Source organism: Cupressus sempervirens, chromosome 2 (assembly GCF_028749045.1).
Source record: "Cupressus sempervirens isolate cs-2001-9-10 chromosome 2, ASM2874904v1, whole genome shotgun sequence".
Taxonomy (NCBI): Eukaryota; Viridiplantae; Streptophyta; class Pinopsida; order Cupressales; family Cupressaceae; genus Cupressus; species Cupressus sempervirens.
Window position 1 is genome coordinate 699,702,796 of NC_143119.1, and position 24,802 is coordinate 699,727,597.

Sequence of the window (24,802 nt, forward strand, 5' to 3'; positions counted from 1 at the left end):
AGAGATGTCAAGTTTGACAAAGATATTGCATACAAAACTTCTGAAGATATAGAAGAACCTAATAATGATCCCATTTCTGAGGATAATGAAAACACTATGATTGAGAGGGAGAATTGCACAGAAGATAATGAACCCACAACACCTAATCTTAAGGATAACTCACTTAATAAGAAAAGGCCCTTATGGGCAAGAAGAATGATAGAAGAAAACAATGTGGCCCCTGATGATATCCTTAGAGAAACCAAGAAGACTAGAAATCATTCATGTTATGTTACACAAATGAGTCCTCAAATTCTAAACCTTCTAATATTGAAGAAGCCCTAAAATCCCAAGCCTAGAAGGATGCCATGATTAAGGAATATCAATCTATATTGAAAAATGATGTGTGGGACATTGTACCAAAACCCAAAGAAAAATTAGTCGTTTCCTCAAGATGGTTATTCAAAATAAAATAGGCACCTAACGGCAACATTGAAAAATACAAGGTCAAGTTTGTGGCAAGAGGATTTTCATAGAAGGAAGGAATTAATTGTAATGAAACATTTCCTCATGTTGCTCGTTACACATCTATCAGAACCATAATTGCAATAGTTGCATCCAAAGGTTAGAAGGTACATCAAATAGATGTAAAGACAGAATTCCTAAACGAAGTCATTAATGAAGAAGTATACCTGGAATAGCCAGAATGGTTTGTTATTCATGACAAGAAGTCACATGTGTGCAAAGTTGCAAACTAAAGAAAGCTCTATATGGTCTTAAGCAAGCCCCTTGGGCATGGTGTGAGAGAATGGATAGCTATCTTGTCAAATAAGGGTACTCAAGAAATGAAGCAAATCCTAACATATACTTCAAGAAATTAGAGGGAGACATGTTAATACTAGTTCTCTATGTTGATGATCTTCTGATTACCAGCGAAGACCATCTTATTGTTAATTGTAAGCAAGACCTTATATCTAAACTTGAAATGAAAGATTTAGGTCTTCTACACTACTTCTTGGGATTAGAAGTAAGACAAAAAGGAAGAATACATTTTCCTAAACCAAAGGAAGTATACCGCTGACATATTGAATAAATTTGGCATGATGGAGTACAAACTGTTATCCACACCTATGGAGACAAATCTTCATAAACTCAAAGATGAGGCACATGAGTCTGAGGCCATTGATCCTACATATTATAGACAGATAATTGGATCATTAATGTACTTAGTGAATACTTGTCCTGATATTTGTTGTGCCACAAATGCACAAGTCAGTTTATGTGTGAACCTAAGAAGATTCATCTCATGGCATCAAAGCACATTTTGAGGTACTTGCGAGGCACTATTGGACTTGGTCTAAAATATGACAAAGTTGAGTTACAGCTTGGCCGGATGTTCTACTAATCAAAGAGCGCTACATGATGTTGTTTTACTCTTGGATCTACAATGATATCCCGGTTTAGTAAGAAGCAATCTTTTGTTACCTTAAGTTCCATCGAAGCAAAGTACATAGCAGCATCCATGAGAGCTCGAGAAGCTGTATGGTTAACGAAGTTACTGGTTGAGCTTTATGGGAAGCCTCTAAAACCTATAGTTATACATTGTGATAATCAAAGTTGTATCAAACTCTCAGTGAATCCAATCTTCTGTAACAAATCTATAATGTCCCCTTTTTGGGACATTAGAAAAGTAAAGACATATTATATATAATATTAAAATTGACTTGGAGAGCATGGACTCAAAATATAGAAGGTCAATTTAATATTATAAAGTGGGCAAAAAAAAGGACAAGGAGAGATAAGACGAAAAGCCAGGAGGGGAGTCAAAGAATCACAGCTGTGAGGATAGAAGGAGCAGAGACTTTTTCATTTGTATGCTTGATTTATGATTCAGATTTCAATTTCTCTCTTGCGAGAGTTATTCGGAAAGCTTCAACTTTTAGCCAATGTGAGGATGTAGCCCCTCATGCTAGCAGATAGTGGATGCAAACCCATTGTCCGTGGAGACGTCACTTCAGTTGTCTCGTGTGTGCTTAAAGGTTCCTCTCTTAGTGTTCCAGTCTGGCTGTAAAACTGTGTTTAAGATTGGATTTTGAATGTTGGTTATTGTATTGCTGTTGTATAATGCAATAACATGTTTTAGGGAGTTTTATGAGAATTTACTAGGTTTTTTATACTGTTGGTTTGTAACGAAATTCCATATGTTTGAATTATGAATATTATATTCAAGAAGAAGCTGGATAAATATCTATTGGGGATATTTCTTATGGTTTACATTGCTGGTTTATTTATAATGCGATTGCATATGTTTATGATCTGAATGTTATCTTGAGTACAAAATTGGGTCAATATCTGTTTGGGATATTTCAAGATCAAAGCATATAGAGATGTCAATCCACTACATCGGTAGATAGAGGTGTCATCAAGTTGGAATACATCAGCACTGAAGACCAGTCTGCTGACATATTCACCAAACCTCTTGCAAAGTTGAAAGTGGAATACTTCAAAAGAAAACTCGGTATGACAAAACTATAATTGTAACTCCTGAGATAATCTCTCAGTTTTGTGTAATATATATAACTTTTATTGTTGTTTAAAGAGTTACTATTGTGCACATGTGGTTGTTTATGAAAGGTGACGATCTTTCATTTTATGAGATGTTAGATCTCTATTGGAAGGTGACGACCTTAACAATAGATTGACCTGTTATCATAGACTTCATTAAATTGTTGTCCCAAAATGTGCCAGATAGTGTGATAACAAAAGTATCATAATTGACTTCTATTGTTGTCCTAGGGATGAGCCGGAAGTCATGGTACTACTTGTCTTGTGTTTTTTTGTTAAGTTCTTTATCCATTGTCATAATAAGACTATGAGGACTTGTTGTCCTATACCATGCTAGGATTCATTACAATGAAAAGAATCGTAATAGACTACCTTAGTCCCAGAATGAGCCAGAGATCATGATTCTATGTTATCTTAAGATCAAGAGAAACATCTGATAGACTATGCCTAGTTATTGTCCCAGAATGTGCCGAATATCAGATAATTGTGTTGATGAGCATTTGAATTTTAGATTGATAGAATCTAGATCATCATTTTGTGAGATAATCATATCCTCCCTCGCTAAGAGGGAGTGTTGAATTTGTAGCATCGTTCGGATATCATGTATCTGATTATTGCTCTCACACACACACACACACACACACACACATATTTTTATATACACATATATGTATCTGAATTAACTGTACAAACTGATTCAATCTTATTCAAATCTCTGTAATAAAGCAGCAATCATACTGTGAATATGATTTGGTTATTTACTGTTGTCATGAACTACTTCATCGTGACATATCACTGACTGAGATCGGCTATTGAGAAATATCATATGCCGATAATGATCGGACTCTTTGAAGCACATAACTGCCGGATGTGGTTAAGGATAATAACTAATGGCTAAGAGTAGTCTCATGAAGAGACATGACCCTACATGCCCTTTGATGTCTCTACATGAGACACAACCATTCAATATTTATATATATTAAGTGATATGATCGTTTGGAAACACATCACACAATAAATGTTACTACTATCAATCTGCACATATATATGTCAACCTGCAAATACTAAAGTAGCATCAGTAATATTCATTGAAAGAGCAAGAGACAAGTAAGATATCAGGAATTTATACAAAACATTTAATGTATACCTCTGCTGTGATTGATATCAGAATTAGAGCAATCAGATATGTCATTGTCTGGCAATTACTTAAGGTAATCTTCTACCTCTGATCTAACATTCCTTAACAATTGTTTCATCACAGTCTCTTTGATGTTTCCAACTAGTTCTGGGGCTAGTCAGAGGAGTGAAGTGACATGTAAATTGCTCTAATCTCTTTTTTGAAGATTAATAATATACTTGCCCTTGTTCTCTAGTGGAGTTTTCTCCTGAAAGGGTTTGTCCATGTAAATCTGGTGTCTCTTTTGATATCATAATTTTGTATTCATGTTGAATGGTGCAATCACATGTTTATTTCAGATTTGGTAATCTTTTCAAATTTGTAATTGCATAAGAAAGTCAATATTAAAAGCTGTATTCACCTTGTGTCCCACCAGAATATTGACCAGGATCAATAGGTCTCAATATCCTTATCTTAAAATCTATTTGTTTTTCTGCTAAGACTTTAGATTTTTTAGACTTTGTAAAAACCTTAGATTTAACATACATGAAAATAAATCCAAAGAGTCAACATCCAAAAGTCTGACACATCTAAATGAATGGTCTCCAATAATTTTTTAGGAAATGATGATCTATTTTGTTTTCCAAACATACAATGATGATGAAAAACTCAATACCAAGAAAATAACCAAAAAGACAGTCAACCAACTTTCATTGAGAATGGTCCTAAGACCACCTTCACTTATGTGACCCAATCTATTGTACCACAATATGCATGCATTTTCAATGCCATTCACATTGGTAGGATTACATAAAGTGGAGGCATTAGCACTAAAAAACTCCCAATTTGAGATCGTTTAGCATCCACCAAATTCTCTCTTACAATGCTGCAACCAGACTTCTCAAAAGTCACAAGCATTACAAAATCACTCAACTTGGATACAAAAAAAAAGTTATTGCAAGTCCTAAAATATGCAAAACATCATCTAGTTTTTTAACGGTTTGGAATTTGAAAAACAAGTTTATCATTCTCTTACCAATGATATGTTATACTTAATGTTGATATCACCAAAGAAAATGTCTCCTCCATTGTAAGTTGAATATGTAAAACACATTTCCTTCTAAGGATTAATGTAGTAGGAGCAACATGAATCAATAAGCCAAACATTATTACTAAAAATGTTAGATCGATATAATCCAAGGACTTTTCTACAGGGGGATTTGAACTCTTTCTTGTTTTTACATGCCTTCTTCACATGCCCTCTCTTACCACAATTTCAACACGTTGCTCCTCCTAGTGGTTTTAAAACATTCTTTAGAATTGTCCTTTTTCTTGTCCCCTTTAGGCCCTCTCTATTTGGAGCTTCCACAAACATACAAGGGATCTTGGGATCCAACATTCATGGACTTCCTTTCCATTTCTTTTGAGACACATTTAGCAATGATGTTATCTGTCTTGGTATTTATACCACTACCACTGATGACAACAATTATATCTTCTCAAGATTTTGGTAGTGAAAAAAGTAATGAGATGCTTTGTTTTTCTCTTCTAGTTTGACATCTACAGTTGTAAACTGATTTAAAAGCAAATTTTAAGTGTTCAAATTATCTGCAACATAATCATCGTCCTTCATTTTTTATGAATACAACCATCTTTTTAGATACAACTTATTAGACTAACTTTTGGTTTTTTAAATATCATCCATCCTCTTCCATAACTTGTATGAAAATTATAGAGGGTGAAATCCGCAAGTTATAACTGAATGATTACTTGTGTCTTCTTGTCAAGCTTTAATCAATCTTCATCAAACATTCTGGATGGCATCTCATCATTGGAAAGATTTTCAAATTAAATATTTCCAACCCAAATCCATTAAATTTCTCACTATCTAAACAAGGTTGAAACGTTTACAATCTTATTCACAAATCTACAAAACCCCTATGGAAATGTTCCCATTTTAACCAGAAATATGACCCCAAATGTTGAAAATGAAACAAAACTATTGCAATATAAATCTTATTTTTGTGTATGCAATCTGATCTTGCTATTAGGATTCAATTGTGTAGTTTTTGAGTCACACTCATTGATCCATGTTTCATGTAGTGGTTCACAAGAGCCCATCTCTCACAAGAAGGAATGGAACACTCAGCAATCATTGCATCTAGTTGATGCTCACAGAGGTGAAGCACCGGGACTTGCTATGAAAAATACCTTCCACTTATCAATGTGTATGCAAATCAGAAATGGATTTCAAGATTACTGAACATGATTTTTTACCGTCACGAGTACACGCATTTAGTGCACAATAGAAAAATAAAGAATGTAACACTAAGTTTCATAAAACTGTACTACTGCTTCCATTAATGTTCATGTCCATACAATATAAGACAACGTACTTTTGATTCATCCCTAATGCCGCTCAAGTGGATGTATATATAGTATCCAAAGAGTTGCAACTCAACCGTCGCGTTCCAACTACATTCAATACCGGACAACTTACACGCTTAACAAATAACTATTCCCAAAGGTTTGCAATTATTCCCGACAACATCATCCCCCCCAAAAAGAAAGTCATCTCCTGACAACAGATACAAAATAGGGACAATGTTGAATACATATATGAAAAAACAAGCTAAGAAGAGTTGGAAGGAAGAGTCCCTAGAGCTGCTGGTTGGGACATAGAAGCATTCAGTTTCCTTTACAACTGGTACACTTGCTTAGTGCAAATATTTCGATCTGCTCATATCTGCAAATTCTCCTCGACTACATCCTTTAGCATTAATGTGACTTCTTGTAATTCAGCCTCTTTATCATATGCTACCTTTGCTACCTCCTTTTCCTTCATTGCCTCTATCAGCTACTGTTCCACCACACTCTTACCCTACATGGCTGCCTCTAGCTGCGCTACCAATACTACACACTGCTTCCCAAGCGGTCTGTTAAGTGGCTAGTCGGGTAGCTATTTCCTCCTGAGATTTCTCTACTAGTGCCCAAGCCTCCTCCCTAGCCTCCTCTTGTCACACTGCAAGCACCATCTCTGCAAGCAACCTACCTCTATCCACTACCTCAGTGATAGCATGGAGGTATGCATGTACATCCTTATCCCTCCTATCCTCTACTACAATTTCATCCTCTGTCTGCACCATAGTCTCTACTTCCCCTCCTAGTGCTACTCTACTCTATTCTCCCATCTCTCCTAGCAAAGGTGCCTCTACGTCTCCAGGGACATCATTGTCCAACAACATTGCCTCTAAATGGAGGTCCTCTCTCATAGGGGATTGGATAGAAGGTCCTCGTGCTACAAGTGGAAGTAGCCGTCGTGCCAAGTATGCACTGGCACAGCCCGATGAACTGCTTTGTCTTATTGGTGTATGACGTTCCTTTTTTGGAATACTTACATCCATGCTCACCTCAGGACTACCTCCTACTAGATCAGCCAATAATGCAGCATCCACAATCACCATAACATCCAACCCAATCACCTCCAGCCAGACCTACTCCTATGACCCATCACTTGCAATCTCCCCAACTTCTTTTGTCACATTTTCGACCAAATCTACGTCTGTCTGAGGCATATCGGCAACTACTAAAGTGCTCTCCGTGGTTGATACTATCACTAGAGTGACTTCCATCACTATAGTCTTGGCCACCCTTAGAACCCTCACCATTGTCACTGTTTGTGGAGTCATATCTATTGCTTCTCTAACCTAACCAAATGCCAAAATAAGGGCATTGGTGGCAATGGGTGTATAATGTGTCATGGTAGCCAACATAGGTCGTAGAAATAACAATGGGGTTGCTGAAATCACCTCCACCTCCTCATCTTTGTCCTCTTTTGTGGCATTCTCATCCTCAAACGTCTCCTAGCACTCCCTATCTGTATCCCCAAGACCTAACTTGACTATTATCTCCTATCTGGACCTCTTCTGACATGTTGCTTTTTGACCTCCTAGCGTGTCCAAATGTTACCATCTCATAATAGGGGCTCGTCTAGTACCACAGGTACTACTTTGACCTCTCTTGCCAAAATGTCATGTGGCACCTGGTTAACCATGGCATCTATAAGCAATCTAATCGCGTGGTGTGGCATATAGAACGTCATGTGCTGAAGGGTCATAAATTCATACGTGCACTCCAATAATAATGTGCCCCAGTCATAAACCTTTCCTCCTAGCAAGGTATTCATGACGGAGGCCTGCTAAAAGGAAATGTCACATGCACGGCTGGAGCCTGTTAGCCGACTTTTGACCAAGTCCATCAAGCATCTCCAATGCCCCTCTCTAATAAACAAACTCTTTATCCCCCTATTTTGTTAAGCCTTGTTAAGCAACTCCCTCTCTACCTCTGTGAGGTCATCTCTGCAAATTAGCTGGATGTAGAAATCCTTCACTTTCGGAGTCAATTTCTGTGACTTCAATTCCACTTTATGCCCTTTCGTTTGTAAGCCAAAAACTCACCTAAATTTTGATGGTGTGAAAGAAACTACTACCCGATGGTCCATGTACGATATTGTGCTCTTCATGGAGACGCTATCGAAGGTCTCATTCATTGCTTGGAGAGGACCTTCAAATCCTCGATGCACAATATCAACATCTGAATCAGCCACATGCCTAATGTTATAATTAATAACCTAGTTATCTGGTGTTGCTGCACTCTCGAACCACCATCTCCGGCAATCCAAACCATTAAAGCCTTCAAACATTATTGTCTATGGCATCACGTGCTCTTCGACAAGGGTTGTAGACACTCTCGGTCTCATCGTCTATTTGCCTATGTCCATTTTGCCTGGAACTTTTATGCCTGAAGGCAAAATCTAAGCATTATTGGTCATCCTGGAGCTCAAACTTGGCAACACTGTATGTAACTTCATTTTCCAAGAAGTGGTTCACTTTCTGGCTAAATCCATAACCGTCTTTCTTTGGTTGTTTCTTGCAATAACTGATTCTTTCAATGGTTGTATAGCTTTGCTTTCCTGTTGTGGGGTTTGGTTTCTTTGAATGCAACCTGTTCCTTCTCCGACAGCTAACTCCTCCACAGGCCTTGATGCCTGATAGCTAGCTCCTTCTTTGCGGCTTGTACTTGTATTTTTCCTTCTCTGCGGGTTCTACTTGTGTTGTCCATAGAAGGATGGATTTCACGTTTCCTTCGGTGTGCTTGTGTTTCTGCAATCTTCCCCCACGGCCTATCGAAATATGTTTGTAGGCCTTTCATGCCCCAACTATGTCCCCTGTGGTGAACTCCTTCCCTCCTCTACGTGTTTTTATTTGGTATCCATGGGTGGTCTTTGCCGACAATGACAATCACCATCTAGTGACAATCACCAATGAGGTGACTTCACCGTCTAGTAACAATCACCATTCAGTGACTCTACCTCTCTTTTTTTTCAAATTATTTTTTATTTATTTATTATTTTAATATTTTTTATTTTATTCTTTTTGAATCTAAGTACTCCCCTCTTCTAGGTGACTAATGTTAACTCTACAACCCTCGTTCCTCTTATGGTAGATCTTCAATTTCAAACCATTAACTGGATCCACTATCTCCCATCCATCGAGAGTTCACAGCTTAATGGCTCCATTTTCGCCAACCTATATTTTGTAGGGTCCTAACCATTTCACCTTAAACTTCCTAGGTTTATTCTCATTACGCCAATTGTACTTTAGCACCAACTATTCAGGTTGAAACCTTGTCCACTTCAGATGTTTATCATGCCATGCTTTACGACGAGTTTGTGCTACTTCCATTGCCCATTGCGCCATTAGCCTTCGTTAGTCTAGCTTGTTCAGCCTATACAATCTCTCTCGAAGACTTTGCATGTTGCCAAGTCTATTTTCAATCGTTATCGGAAGGCTTGGAACCATAAATTCTGCCGGCACTACCGCTTCTTGCCCGAGCATTAGTTGGAACGGTGTTTGTCTTGTTCTAATTTTGTATGTTATGTGGTACGCCCAAAATGTTAATGGCAAATTCTCTTCCCAAATGGCTTGCTCCACCCCGCATGACTTGGAGATGACTAACACCAAGATTTTTTTCGTTGTCTCCCCTTGGCCATTGGCCCTCGGATTATACAGGCTCAACAGGGAGTGAAAATTTTTGAACTCGATTGTGAGCAGTCGAATCACATGATTGACGAAGTGACCTCTCCTGTCACTGGTCAATTGAATAGGGATGTCATAACGTGTGAAGATCTGCTCATAAATAAACTTTGTCGTGCTTATGGCCAAATTGTTGGGCAACACTCATGCCTCCACCCACTTCCTCAAATACTCAATTGCTACCACAACATAGCGGCATCTCCAAGCCCTACTTGGCTTAAGGGGCTCCATGAAATCTATACCCCATTGTTTGAACAAGTCTTGGGCATGTGATGGATTGAGCGGCATAAAATCTTGTTTCAAGGGTTTACCCATGCACTAACAAGTGTTCACAGCTAACCACCCACTCTGGCATCATTGTACAATGTAGCCCATCATAGCCCTTGTCATCGTGCCTGGTCTCATATGCCCTCTTGTCAGACCTTTGTGAGCTTTTTGAAGGACACTTTGTACTTCCTCCTCCATGACACATCTTCTCAAGTCTGGCCCCATCTTATACAACAAACCATTAATCAATGAAAATGTTCTACTCCTCAGTACCAACTTTCGTCGTTCGCTTGGTGGCATCTTCCTGGGATATTGTGAAGTGGATAGATATTCACTAATGCTTTCGTACCACTCTAGAAGGATGGCTATACGCAATAAATGCACATCTAGGAAGTCATCATTGACTCCTTCCGGCGGTTCCCCTAACCTGATCCAAGATAGTTGATCGGCTATAACATGGCTCTTCCTCGGTCGCACCACAATGGTGAATGTAAACTCCTGGAGTAGCAACAACCATCTACTCACCCTCCCCTGAATGTTGGGTTTGTTCACTACATACATCAATGCTTGGTCGTCTACGTAGAATGTTAAGGGCGTTGCCAACAAATTAAGTTTGAACTTTTGTACAGTGTACACCATTCCTAGAGCCTCCCACTCCATTGTGTTGTGGCGCTTCTTCGCCCTCGAGAACAATCTACTAGCAAAATAGATAGGATTATCCAAGCCATGATCACCCGTCTATGCAAGTGTTGTGTCAATTGCAAAGTTAGACGCGTCCACATGCACGTGAAACTCTTTATCCCAGTTTGTGTATGCCAGGATTGGTACCCCTAGCAATTTCATCTTCAATTCCTTAAAGGAGGTTTCTTGCTCTGTACCCCAAACATAGGGTTCCCCTTTTCTTGTCAGACTTTCGAGGGGGCATGAAACTTGAGCAAAGTTTTTTATGGACCTTTTGTGATATCCAATGTGTCCTAAAAAGGATTTGACTCCACTAACGTAGGTTGGCGCTTCTGTCTCTACTATCATGCATACCTTGTTTGGATCAATTTTGAGTCACATCTTACATACAATGTGCCCCAATAGCTTACTCTAGGGTACCACGAATCTAAACTTCTTTGGGTTCAGCACCAGCCTGGCCTGACGATACCTTTCCATGCACTCCCCGAGTGCTGCCAAATGTGTCTTGTCCACTGAAAATAGACCAATCATCCAAGAATGTGCACAAGTTTCCTACGAACATTTTATCAAAGATATGAAGAATTATTCTTTGGAAGGTTGCTGGCGTATTGCACGAACCGAAGGGCAGCATCTGGTTATATGCATAGATGTCATCCTCTACCACAAAAGTGGTCTTCAACTTGTCCTCATCCACGATTGATATCTGGTTATAACCAAAGAACCTGTCCATAAATGAGTACATTTCGTGTCCAGCAACTTCTTCAAGTATTGTATCCATGAACAGAATAGGGAAGGGGTCCTTTGTAGTGCAAACATTCAAGTAGTGGAAATCAACACAGATCCTAATCTAGTTAACCTCCTTTAACGATACCACAATGGGTGAGACCCATTTGCTTGTCTTAACTCTAAATATGATTCCTACCTCAAGCGTGTGTTGGATCTCTTCATCAACCCTGGCTGCATAATTCTTGTTCATCCTATATGGTCTCTTCCGCACAAGTACGGCTCCAAGCACTAGGGGTATATGGTGCACGCACAACTCTAGTGGTACAACCTTGTTGTTTAACAGTTTGTCTTCCTATTAGATTTTATAACCTGACTCTTTGATACCCAATGTTTGGAGAGACAAATGGGTCAGTGTATGTATTCTATCACTACCCTCTGAATTATTAGGTACAACTCCCTATGATTTGTAATGATATGCGATGAATATGTTTTTATGAGATCAGAAGTTTTAACATTATAAGCTCTTAACCTAAGAACAGTAAAGGATAACCAAATTGTTTGTAGGCACAAACAATTCAAGCAAGAGGGATTTGAATAACCTATCACACTTAATGGAATGACTGTAGTAGATTATCTTGATATTTCTAACCCTTGCTTCTATTCTAAATGCAGATTAACCATCTAAATGCAGAAGAGGAATGAAGGAGATATGCACATGAGGGCAAATCGAATTGCTTTCACTATCAGCCATGAATGAAATGAAATCCAACCAATAACTAATAGATTCATACACATTTATCTTTCATTTCCCAATGAAACTATCTAACATGTTATGAAGCTAACAAGAGAAGAAACAGAACCATATATGAAGAAAGTAAATGGAATCACTATATTGCAAACATCAAAGTGAAATGGAATTCATTTGATTATTCACAGAGTCATACATGATTGTCTTTCAATTCTTAATGCAAAACTACTCTATGCATGTGCCACAAAAGATGACAAGCAAATAGGGTAAATGGCAATACAAATCAATTCACCATCAAGTTTGTCGACCTCTATATTGTCAAATGAGGTTACATTTATAGTTTTCTGTCATCCCTCATTTCTGGTAGAGCAACAGTCACAAAATAGAAAGAAAATATGAAAAATATCTAATCTTCAACATGGTATAGACATGTGATGTCATTCCTAGCGATGTCCTAATCCCATGGCAGCTCTAAGAACACCTGGAAACCGTTCATCTTCATGCGGCTTCAGAAAACCTTGTTAAACTCTTCTTTTCCTTCATATTTTGTTGTTAGCGCCAAATCCATATAATTTGTATCTCAACAGTCACAACGATTTTGAATTATGGTGCTTTGTTGCTACGTTGCTTTGTTGCTACGTCGCCATGATTATCGATCAAGCAACTTTCAATGGTGACATAACAACAGCCGTAGATCTTTCCTAAAATCGACGATCTTCATTGTGTTCTTTGATTACTGCTTATGACTCAAAGAAGGTCCCACCTCAATTGGGTCCTGCAGACAGGTGTCAACTTGTTGTTATCTTGCCATGACTATTGATAGAGCAACTTTTTATAATGATATAGCAACGACCGTGGATGTTCTTTTGATCTGACGGCTATAATTTAAAGTTCTTAACTCACTGATTTCCTTTGCAGTATGGGTCCATCTGTTCCACGTGTCCAATCGTCGTTATGTTGCTTTAGTTATTCTTCGTACAACTCTCCATAGTGACATAACGACAAGCATAGATCTTTTAAGATCTAACGGCTGTGAAAAAGGTCTTATGTCCAAGTTGACTTGACTATTCAACTCAATGACATGGACGTTCAGATGTGTTTTGGACCATCAATTCGATTTCAACTTAGTTTTCGCCACCTTTGACCATGTTCTTCGCCATTTAGACATCGAATTCAACTAATATTGTTTCTAGCTGGTTCTCACGATCTGCATATCATCTTTTAGCTTCGGTCTTCGATGTTCTCCACTACTGTTTACTCTGAATATGCCTATGATCTCTTTTAAATGTATCCTTCCTTTTGATAGGGACCTTCGACCAGGTTCTTTCACCATTTCTAATGATTTATTTGCTTCTCTTGCATTCTATCTTGATCATCTGCAATGTCTTTCATGAAAATTGCAACATAGCATGAATCGTTGTCTCCAACATGATTAAGAAAAAAGAAAGATGTATCATTAAGATATCCAAACCTTCTTCTCATCAGGGAAACGCATAACAAACCCTCCAAAACCTAATCACCTAGCCATTGGACTGGTGCATTGCTCATATGGTTTCCCGCATCAAGTTAGCTCAAAAAAATGATGAGAAGAAAGGCCATCCTGTGGGCAATCTAGACTTAGACTCAAGATATTGATACTTGACTTGACTCAAAACCCTAGAGCAAAAAGATATGAACTGAAACTTGGGCAACAAACCTCCAGGTCCTTGTAACTCCAGGCAAACACATCTTTTTACTCTATGAAGATTTTGAATGCTTCCACTTTCAACACAAGATCCCAATCATCACCAACCCAGATGTTGCGTAGATTCTCTTCATCCCTGAGATTCGTGACCTGTATGGATGGCTCTTCGTACTTGATTGGTTTCCCTGCATCAAAGTTGTGAGCAAGACTTTCATTCACTTGCACTTTTCCTTCTTTGTATTCCCCAAACTCCGATGGAAACACATCCTTATCTTCTCCATCCATTCCTTCCACTCCTAGCATATTTCAACTCGAAAATAACTTGTAATCTTCCATTTGCCAATGGAAGAGTTCGTTCAAGGAATCCAAGTCATGTTATGAACATCCTTCAAGTTCTAACATGCCTTCATCATTAGGCTCCATCCGCTCTCTTCCCTCGTCCATTCTACGAGACTCCGTCAGATTCAAATTTTGAAGCCATCTCCTCACTCACCATTTGTGTACGAAGGTCGATAACAAACTTCCTTCCGCCGCTCTCTAATGGAAGCGTGTTTTTCTTCCAATTATGGTTTGCCCTTGCTGCTACTAGCCATCCCCTTCCAAGAATGGCATCATATCCCATCTTTTTCAACGGAATCACAACGAATGTTCGCAAAGGTTTAATTACATGTTGATCTGCACCAAGTAAGTTGAAAGTGGGGTCCACAAGGTAGGCTTCCCAGGTTTCTTCCATGTCTACTCCAGAAGCACATTTACCCCCAGCCCAACATCCACTACAGTATCGGTGAGGATTGTCCCGAGGATACCCATCTCAACAATGGCGGGGTATCGTCCATTGTTCAATGCAAGTAACATGGGGTCTACCACTAATCCTCCCAAAACGTTTGACTGTTGCACGGTGCTGGTACTTGGTTGTCCGGTGCAGGTATTCAGTAATGTCATCTTCAACTAGGGTAAGGTGTGGAGGTCTTGTATTTTAATTAGAACCTCCATTTGCAATATCTGCCCTAGTATGTTATTCTTGGCCTCTGTTTGTCCGGAGGTACTTATAGCCACACGTGAATCCCCCTTCCTTTCATTGCATTCTTTATTTCCTCTTTTGCCTCCCGTACTCTCTACTTCTTTGTACAGGGATCAGGGTACACAGCTTATTTCACCTAATTACCAGTGACTACAAGTACTTATTTGTCTTCAATGTTGAGAAGGTTGACACGAGGCTTCAAGCAATTCGCTTCTTTATGATCTCTGAGGCCACACTATTGACACAAGTTCTATGGTGTGTTGTTCTCGCAGTCTCGGGCAAAGTGGCCCCACTAGTTGCACACCCTACACTGAATCATCGGCCGACCCTTCAAGTCGTATTGTATCCGGCTTTTGTTCTAATTACCTCCTCTTCCTCCTCGCTGGTTATTTCGAAACCCACTAGATGATGCATTGTTTGTTTGTTGATTGGTGGTGGCTGCCCTAGAGGTAGATGGTTGTTCCTGGGTGAAAAGCACTTGTGGTTCTCTCATCTTTAAGTTATATGGGCAGTCCTTGGTGGAATGGCCCATCACCTGGCAGATGTCACATAATGATTTTTTCGAACACGCTCCTTTTGTATGCTTGCTTTCTCTGCACTTTGTGCTCCACTATTCTCCTTCGTCACTCCACCCTGTGCCTCTTTTCATCGTTTTGAACTCCAACATCATGTGTGTCGTATCCTTTTGTAATGCTTGCACCTTTTTACTAGATTCATCATCGTTGTTACTCTCCTCATCTGATGATTCATCACTCTCATGCAATGACTTACTTTTCTTCTTCTTCTTTAATGTTTTACTTTCACTTTCCAAATTCATAGCTCTATCATACACATCATTATACAACGTCGGCAGTACTATCCTCATTTTTCTTCTCAGAGATGTGTTCAATCCGTCAACGAACCATCTTCTTCAATTCATTCGTCAGTTGAGTTTCCATCTTCCGAGCAATTCCTTCAACCTTCTATTGTAGGCTCGAACAATTTCCTTCCTCCCTTGTTTAGCACTGTAGACTTTTGTGACGATCTCATTATCATCCAGGAGCAGTTCAAATTCTGCGTGGAATTCTTTTATCAAATCTTCCCATGAACCTATTTTCGTTTTGACCATGTCTGAATACCAGTCAATGGCAACACCCCATAGGGTTGCAAGAAATTGGTGAACTCATTCGTCTTAATCAGTAACCCCATTTATCGTCTAGATAGTTTCGCACGTATGGCAATGTCTGACAGGATCTTCCTTCTCGTCACCAATAAACTTGGGTAGTTTTTGTTTCTGCAACATGATTCTTCCTATTTGTCCTAAACCAACTTCTTGTGTTCCCGAACTGCTAGGATTGGATCGTGGAAGGTTTCCCACACCATCGTGCAGCGTCCTCCGACACTTCTTTCTGCCTCAGTGTCTTCGGCTTCCTTCACTTCCTCTTCCCCTTTACTTCGGGTGCTTCTGCCTCAGTTTCCCTCCTGCTCAATGTGCTATGCATTGTTCGCTTTGGGTTGCGAACCTAATTGCTTAGACTGTGCAGCTAAGCGTTTCCAACATTCAACCTTCATGTGTCCAAACTTATGGCAGTAGTTGCATTGAATGTTCTTCTTTCGAGACCCATCTAATGCTGGAGCAAAAGACTTCTACTGAGATGGCTACTGAAACTAGCCTTTATCCTTTTGAAAGGATTTTGCAGCAAAGGCTTGCTCTATGGAGGTGGAATTGGAGATGCTACCGAACTGTTGTTTCCACTGATTTTGCTGAAGCAGCAGGGTGCAAAGATCAGTGAACTTCAAATCAACACCTGAAGATGTAATGTTGAGAGTCTCGATAAAATACTCATAGGATTTTGGTAAACTCCGAAGAGTGATAACCACAATGTCCTCTTCCTCCATCTTGCGATCGATGGCAAGCAACTGATCATGGATTTCCTAAATCCTATTCAGGTGTGCCTAGAGCGAGGTTCGCTCATCCATGACAATAGCAAATAGAGTGTTCTTCAAAAAGAAGGCTCTGCTTTTGTTAGAAGTCTCATGAAGACCTTTGAGATGTGTCCAGATCTCGGCAGCTGTCTTGCCGAATGGAATCTGAGAAAGCTGATCATCAGCCATGGATAATTTGAGAAGCATCACTGCCTCTCGATTATTCAGATCCCATGTATCTTGATCGGGACCAAGAGAAGTCGGATGCTTTGCAACACCCTAAACAAGTTGATCGGTGTTCCGAAATTCAAAAATTGCGATAATCTGCTGCTTCCAAGTCCCATAATTTCGATCATTGAATTTGGAGTTGAGCTCGAGAAGAATGTTTGTCAAAGATGTCATGGTACCGTTTTCAATGAAACATTGTGAAAATCTGTGAAGGCATGTTCTTCGAGACAAAAAAATGGAAGACCCAGAAAATTCCAAGGGTGACCCAAATGAGAGCTCGAAAAATCCAAAAGGAATATGTTGTTGTTTTCTAGATCCGCTGGCTCGAAAATTGAGGCATGAAAAACGAGGCACCCAAAAAAATTGGACAACCCAGTTGAGCTCTTGAAAAACCCACCAAGAATCTATGATCAAAATTTTTGTTGAGCCCACAAAGGGCTATTAATGGTTGAAATTGCAGAAAAAAAGTGTTTTGCAGGTAGAAAAATGACTGATTTTATTCAAAACAGAGGCGTTTTTACTGAGACCGTAGAGAGGCTGAGGAAACAACACCAAAAACGCCCCAAGAAATCACTAATTTGCAAATTTTCAATTTTTAGAAAAAACCAAGAAAAATACACCTCTTTTTCAGACAAATTCGCAAATCTTTGTCTCTGAAACCCTAGCCGTGACTAGGTATTACAAAACACGTAAAAGACTTTAAAAAGAATTCCAAATTTATTTTTTTGAGCAAATAATTTTGAAAGAAATTATAAAAAGTTCGAAAAAATTTGAAGTCTAGGCTCTAATACCATATTTCGGAAGTGATTGGTAAATACTTGCTTGTTATTAACAGAGACTGAGAGGTCTATATATACAAAAGAATAAAGCAATGTTTCCTTAGGAAACTATCAAAAAGAACAGAAATATTATATTCTAACAGATAAAGCTAAAAATGCGAAAGCTAACTAAAGCTAACTAGATATTTACAATAGATTACCATTAACTAATAATAGACAATTATCTATTATTGTAATACTTATTGAGTAACACATTTTGTTCATATGAATGTTGGGCTACACTTTATTATGTATGTGTGTTGAGATCAGACTTCAAAGAGATAAGTATTGTATAACTTTGTATCTAACTAGAAAGAGAGTATATCTTTGCCTTGATATCTATGATAAGTTGATCTTATGAATGTTATAAATCTCTCTTGGTTGCAAGGTGCAATGGGATAGTGAGAGATTTTGCAATGTTGTTTGCAGACTTGATACTAAATTGGTGGCACATTATCTTCATTAGAAGAGGAAGATCGTGTTTAGAGAGAGACTATTCAGCTTCATAGGGAGGTTATTTGATAGAGGGAGATGTCCAACCCTTTGTGAAACTTGTGTGACAATAAAATGCTTGGAATCAACTTCTTTTTTTATGGTGTGTAAAGTTGTTCCTGTTGAAAGAGAGTCTCTGTTAAGAGAAAATCTCAGTGATTAATGCATTCTTCTCTGGGAGAAGTTTGAGGTGAAAGCTCCCATTCCACCCTTTGCAAGTAGACATGTTGGAAATGCATTCTTCTATAGGAGAAGTTTGAAGTAAAAGTTTTCATTCCACCCTTTGCGAGTAGGTGTGGTGGAAGTGTATCCTTCTCTAGGAGAAGTTTTGAGATAAAAGTCTTTGTTCTACCCTCTGCAAGCAAGCATGGTGAAAGTCATGTGTGTGACTCTATTGTATGTGTTTATGATGTAACTATGGTGGATTATGTTATGCTGAGATAATATATGTTACGTGAATTTATCATCTTTGGTTGCAGCTATGTGTGCATGCCTGACTAAAGATTTCTCTCTTGCAAAGAGGGAGTCTTGAAGTTTTTAGCTGAGATAGAGATCTTTATCTCTGATTTTATGAGATAGAAATATGTTTGTTATGACCATTATGGTTATCTTCAGCTGAAAGAGATATTTGTGATTATATGTAAGCTAATATTATGCAAAAAGACATGAGTCATACATCATGCGAAGAGGCATGCGAATGGAAATGTGAAGTGTTGAATATGTGAAAATATGAAGGATCTTATTTTTGGGACTCAAACGATCTTCGTATGTAAGATGAAGAGTCTTATGCAATCTATTTATATGACTGCTTGGCATATTGTAAATGGACCAAGTGGAAAGCGATGTACTTTAATATTTTTATGATCAATAAAAGACATTTTTGCTGGTGTGGCTGGGTTTTTCCCTTCCAGTGGAAGGTTTTTCCCAGGATAAATGTATTGAGTGTTTTGTGTATTGTTTATGCTCTTTTATTGTTGTTTATCTCTATTTCTGGGCTAAAACATTAACAAAGTCAAGCCACATGGTATTCTATGTTGTATGATGTATCTAACTCTCTACAAGGCGATTTTGGAGAGTTTACTATTTAGCGTTTTCCTTTATGGTTTACACCCTTTCCTCATGTTCAAAGGAAGAATTGAAATAAATTATAAGTTCCTTGGTTAAAAGTATGATAAAAACTGATCCCAACAGCTTATCAAAGCATCTTATTTAAATTTTCCCTACAATAACAGATATCAAACCATCTACAAGTTAAAATGGAATGATACAACAACACAGCTCTTCTAAACTTTACATGTTATAGCATAGGATAGAAAAGCTTGGATTGGGACCATAAAAATTACCAACCTGGTGAATGTAATCAGTCCCTCACTGAGTCCAATGACGGAAAGCTGACTTGTAAGAGGACAGCTGGCAGGGAAGAAAAAAAGAATCTTATCGAGCTCATGACCCTCCTCCTGCCCTCTTCTCATATCAAAGACACAAAGTTGAAGTCCTTCACTACTGCTGCTATTTGAAGTTACCCCCATTGTATACTCCTTTTATTCTTTCTGCATACAACAAATATCAACCCTTAGTCAGAACCTATTACAAAGTACATATTTTACTCAAGGGTTAATTTCCATAAAACCATTTTGTGAATGCCCTACGGAGATATATGACACTTAAATTAACACTATTAAGTCACTTGCATACTGAGAGACCATAAAATCACATTGTGAATGCCTTATGGAGATATATGACAATTTAACGCTATTAAGTCACCTGCATACTGCGAGACTACAAGACACGGTTGTAAACAATTGTTGATCAAGTAACATAAATTTCCATGACTGCAAGCAATGATAAAACTGGAAGTAATTCATCCCAAAAATTCAAATGAGATGAGATCAAAGAGACAGATACCAGGAGAAAATAACTCTTTCAAGAACAAATGTACAAGTAGAAATTCATGCACAGTGTGAAATAATCCACAAGACCAGGACCTGCCTTTTTCAAGCCTAAATATAGATAATTCCAGCATGTCATAATCTATTATGGTCTTTACTACCCACAAGCTTCACAGATATAAAGGGTTCTATTCAAAGGGTGTCACTGTCTCACAAAACTTGAAGAGTCAAAACGGGTTCTCTGCCCATTTATACAGACGGCCACTCTAATTAACATACTAAAATCCAAGAGCTCACTACAAACAATGCATATGTAGATCATAATTGGAAAGTTAATATGAATAGCCTTTGGATTCGGCGTGAAAAACGTGTTATCTACTAATTGTCATAAAACATCAGAATCTACAGGCTGCAAATTGGCATGCAAATGATGTAAAAATAAATTGGCACTTCACGTACAAATGAATGCGCCGATTGAAATGAATTGCATTATAGATTTAACTGTGTCGGGGAACATACCTGTCTCTAAAGCTTTGAAAGGTCAAAAAAACCCTACTTTGATAAATTATAGCTAATATAGCTGGAACGGGCTGCAATGCAGAAATTCATTAGCAATAATGCTAAGTCCCGCATCAATTAATTTCTGCCATTAAAACAGAAATAAAGATTAAACTTTCTTAATGGGATTCGCTGGTCAGGCGCCCTGAACCATAATTGCAAAAACTAAGTACAAGGAAAATCTTTACAAGCTTAAGAATAAAGTAAACTGGTCACCAAGCGAAGCCGAAAGAACAATAATAATAATACCCGATTTCAAAGCAGCCCGACGAACAGAGTCCAAGTATCTTCCCTTTAAGGTGGGAAAGGGTGTAAGATCTCGTTGAATTGTGCATGTTCGATGGTAGCATTGGAATGGTTGTTGGGGATAATATCATACTCGAACAGGTAATTCAATTACAACAATATAATATATATACGTTTATCCATGGATTTACCATATAGATTTCAGGGCCGAGGTATTTCACTGCGTAGGTGAGCTCAGTCAAATAATTATTTATTATTAACTTTTTAATTTTTAAATAAATTATGTGGAATCCAAATTGACAAATAGGCCATGAATTGCAGGGTAATTTTTTTGATGAATAGTCCTTTTCAATTAATAAAATTTACTAAGATTACAATTCACAAAAAAAGGCCGGGGGATACAAGATCACCCCGCGAATGAGTTCAATCGGCCGAAGCCGAAAAAAACAACATGGCCGCAGCCAAAAATTATAAACTATTGATCAAAAAAAAACATTTTAAACAACCTCATGTTGCCAAGGCAGTACTAGCAGAGGGAGAAGGATCATCTTTATCAGGAAATCCCCACGCATCAGTCGGATTGTGAGGAGGACTAGGAACAGTCCAGCCATCAGCAGCATCTGCAAGATCTAGGGTAGTTGCAGTCTCCACATCCTTCTTGTCTGGCCGCGGAGGAGAAATTGCCAAGGCCAGCCGGGGAAACTTGCCAGAGTGCGCCCGTCTAGGAGGAGGAGCCGGAGATCGGCCAGAAGCCCGCCCAGGGGGGGAGCCGAGGACCAGCCAGAACCACCACGTGGTGGGGAAGCAGAGCGGCGCCTCCAACCGCCATGACCACCACTGGGAGAGCGGTGGTAGGGACCCTGGGAGCGCGGCGTATGTGAATGGCGGCCAGAGGACTGGCATCTGAAACGGCGACCACAAGACGAGGAGGCATTAGCCGAGGCATCCGGAGGCACTCTGGCAATGGTACAAGGAGCATTACCCCAGTGATTTAACAATTCCTATAAGTGGGCAACCTCCAGGGCAACTTTATTAGCTTGCACCTGTATCTGCATAATGACATTGTTACAAATGAATGCCTTAGTGTACATTGCAATGTTAACATCCAAAAAATTATGAGTGAATAAAACTGCATTCCTATCTTTCCATAGAGAAAACAAAATTTCCATCCTGAAAGTATGCCAAATCTGAGAAAACTTCCGAGGAAATCTAGGGGAATCACCCAGCAGGATCATGTGCCATGAAAAAGGTTCGAGCCTGAAAAGCTTGAAAAAATCATGAATCCAGTGCCAATAACTCTGGCAATGGTACAAGGAGCATTACCCCAGTGATTTAACAATTCCTATAAGTGGGCAACCTCCAGGGCAACTTTATTAGCTTGCACCTGTATCTGCATAATGACATTGTTACAAATGCATGCCTTAGTGTACATTGCAATGTTAACATCCAAAAAATTATGAGTGAATAAAACTGCATTCCTATCTTTCCATAGAGAAAACAAAATTTCCATCCTGAAAGTATGCCAAATCTGAGAAAACTTTCGAGGAAATCTAGGGGAATCACCCAGTAGGATCATGTGCCATGAAAAAGGTTCGGGCTTGAAAAGCTTGAAAAAATCATGAATCCAGTGCCAATAATTCTGAGCACACTTGCAAAACCAAAAAATATGCAAAAAGGACTCAGGTTGGCCACAGAAGGGGCATCTGGGATCAGGAACCCCAATGTGCTTGAGCCGAGGCCCCAAGGGAAGACCTTGGAAGGCAAGGCACCAAGCAAAGTGAGCAATCTTAGGTTCTGTAATGGCACTCCAAATGGTGTCAAACCGTTTTCTCAATTGAGAAAGAAAAGAATGCAAATGCCACCGTTGATTAAGCGTGTCCACCATCGGAAGGTGGGGCAAAAGCCATTTGTATCCCATATTGGGCTTATAATTGGTAAATGGAGTGGCAGGAAACCACTTCCAATCATACCACCAAGGTCGAACAGACTGAATCTCCACTTTATGAAGTAAGTGCACAAGGATTGAAGACAACAGAAGGTCATAAGTCTGGCGATCGGCACGAACAAGGCGGTATTGAACTTGCATATCCTCCCATGACCTGAAATTCATGGTGACTCTTGAAAAAATGTCCTTAGTAGTGCGAATGCCACGTTTAAAGAAACGCAGAGCACTGGCACCTTGAGTCTTGGCAAGAGGAATACCCTGGAAGGCAAACAGGGGAGACCACCAAATGTTCTGTTGATTTAAGGACAGCCCATTGCGAAACTCATCACCAGCCCAACGAAGCCAAGGTTTAACAGCTTCCCAAGCTTTCCAGATGCTCTTTATAACAAAAGAGCCCTGTATGACCACTAGTTCATGCATAGTGAGAAGGGTCTGAAAACTAATCCCCTTCCACGCCGGTCTATTAGCAGGGAAGCCTGAAGAGATGCAATGCCTGACAAGAATTTTTCAGGCTTCATCTCTAGAAATAGCTCTGATAATCCATTTAGTACAGAGGGCAAGGCCTTGCTTTCGAGTGGAAAGCAGGCCGAGACCCCCAGATTCCCTTGGGAGACAACAGAAATCCCAAGCAACTCTGTGAAAACCATGATGGTCAGAACCAGAGGCCCAAAGAAAATCTCTGAGTAAATGTTCTAATTTGAGATAGGAAGCTTTTGAGGGAGCCCAACAAGAAGAGTAATACACATGGGTGGCAGCCAAAATCTTAGAACAAATCTGGAATTTACTAGCAAGAGAAAGCGGCTTAGTGATCCAATAATCAAGCTTTTTGCTAATCTTTGTAAGCATAGCATTCCAAAGTTCCACAGGGGAAGCCTGGAAAGCAAAGGGAATGCCAAGAAAGCGAAAAAATTCTCCATGAGTAACCCATTTCCATTGGAATTGGTTGAGCCAAGGTGGAACTGGCAAAAAAGACTGTCGGTAGCAGAGCGTTTTATGCCATTGAATGGCAGAGCTAGAGGCTTGACAAAAAGTGTCAAGACAATTTAAAATATTTTTTTATGTTTTCTTCATCTTCAAGAAGAGTAAGAAAAGAATCATCAGCAAAATGACCATTGACTAACTGGGAGGAAGAATCAAGCAAGGAAATGCCACGGACCAGTCCTGAAGAGACAGAGTGAGCAAGTAAATAACCAAAACCTTCAGCAATAAGGACATAAAGCGCTGGAGCTAACGGACAACCTTGTCTGATGGAACGAAAAAGTCCAAAAGCTTTAGATTGCGAATTATTGATGGTGATGCAAGCATTAGCGTCACCAAAGAGCATCTCTACAGACTGAAGGAAATTGGGACCAAAACCTAGAGCCTGAAGCATAGCCAAAATGAAAGGCCATTCAATGCGATCATAGGCTTTAGCAAAATCTATTTTTAAAAAGATAGCCTGTTGCTGGGACTTACGGGCCCATTCCATACCTTCCCAGACAGCAATGATGTTGTTAAGAATATACCTGGATTTGATGAAGCCAGTTTGTTCAGGCCGCACAATTAGAGGAAGCATATGGCGAATTTTGAGAGAGAGCGCCTTAGCAATGATCTTATAAGACACATTCAGGAGGGTGATGGGCCTCCAGTTGCAGATGTCCTCGGGATCACCAGCTTTAGGTATGAATTTAATATTGCCTTTATTTATGATCACTCCTAAGCTTTTAGAATGGTATGCTTCAAGATAGACTTTGTGCAGATCAGGACCAATTTGCTCCCAAAGATGTTTGTAAAATTCACAAGGAAATCCATCACACCCAAGGGATTTGTCATCTGCCATGGAGTAAACTACCTCTTTA

General features: G+C 39.2%; 1 protein-coding gene across 3 annotated transcripts in view; it reads right to left on the bottom strand.

Annotated features, from left to right (window-relative positions):
* LOC149575304 (vacuolar fusion protein CCZ1 homolog B-like) overlaps window positions 1-21,158 on the bottom strand; it is a 132,776-nt gene extending 111,618 nt beyond the window's left edge. The window contains exons 1-3 of one of the 3 annotated variants that reach the window (XM_089815080.1): window positions 21,023-21,158; window positions 20,735-20,858; window positions 19,674-19,876 (exon numbers count right to left, since the gene is read on the bottom strand). In XM_089815080.1, the coding sequence (XP_089671206.1) occupies window positions 19,674-19,855 (182 nt within the window). In that variant the 5' untranslated portion in view covers window positions 19,856-19,876; window positions 20,735-20,858; window positions 21,023-21,158. Of the gene's footprint in view, window positions 1-19,673; window positions 19,877-20,734; window positions 20,859-20,961 lie in introns of all 3 variants that reach the window. The other 2 variants (XM_089815082.1, XM_089815081.1) reach the window with 2 other exon arrangements.
* Window positions 21,159-24,802: the final 3,644 nt, after the last annotated feature.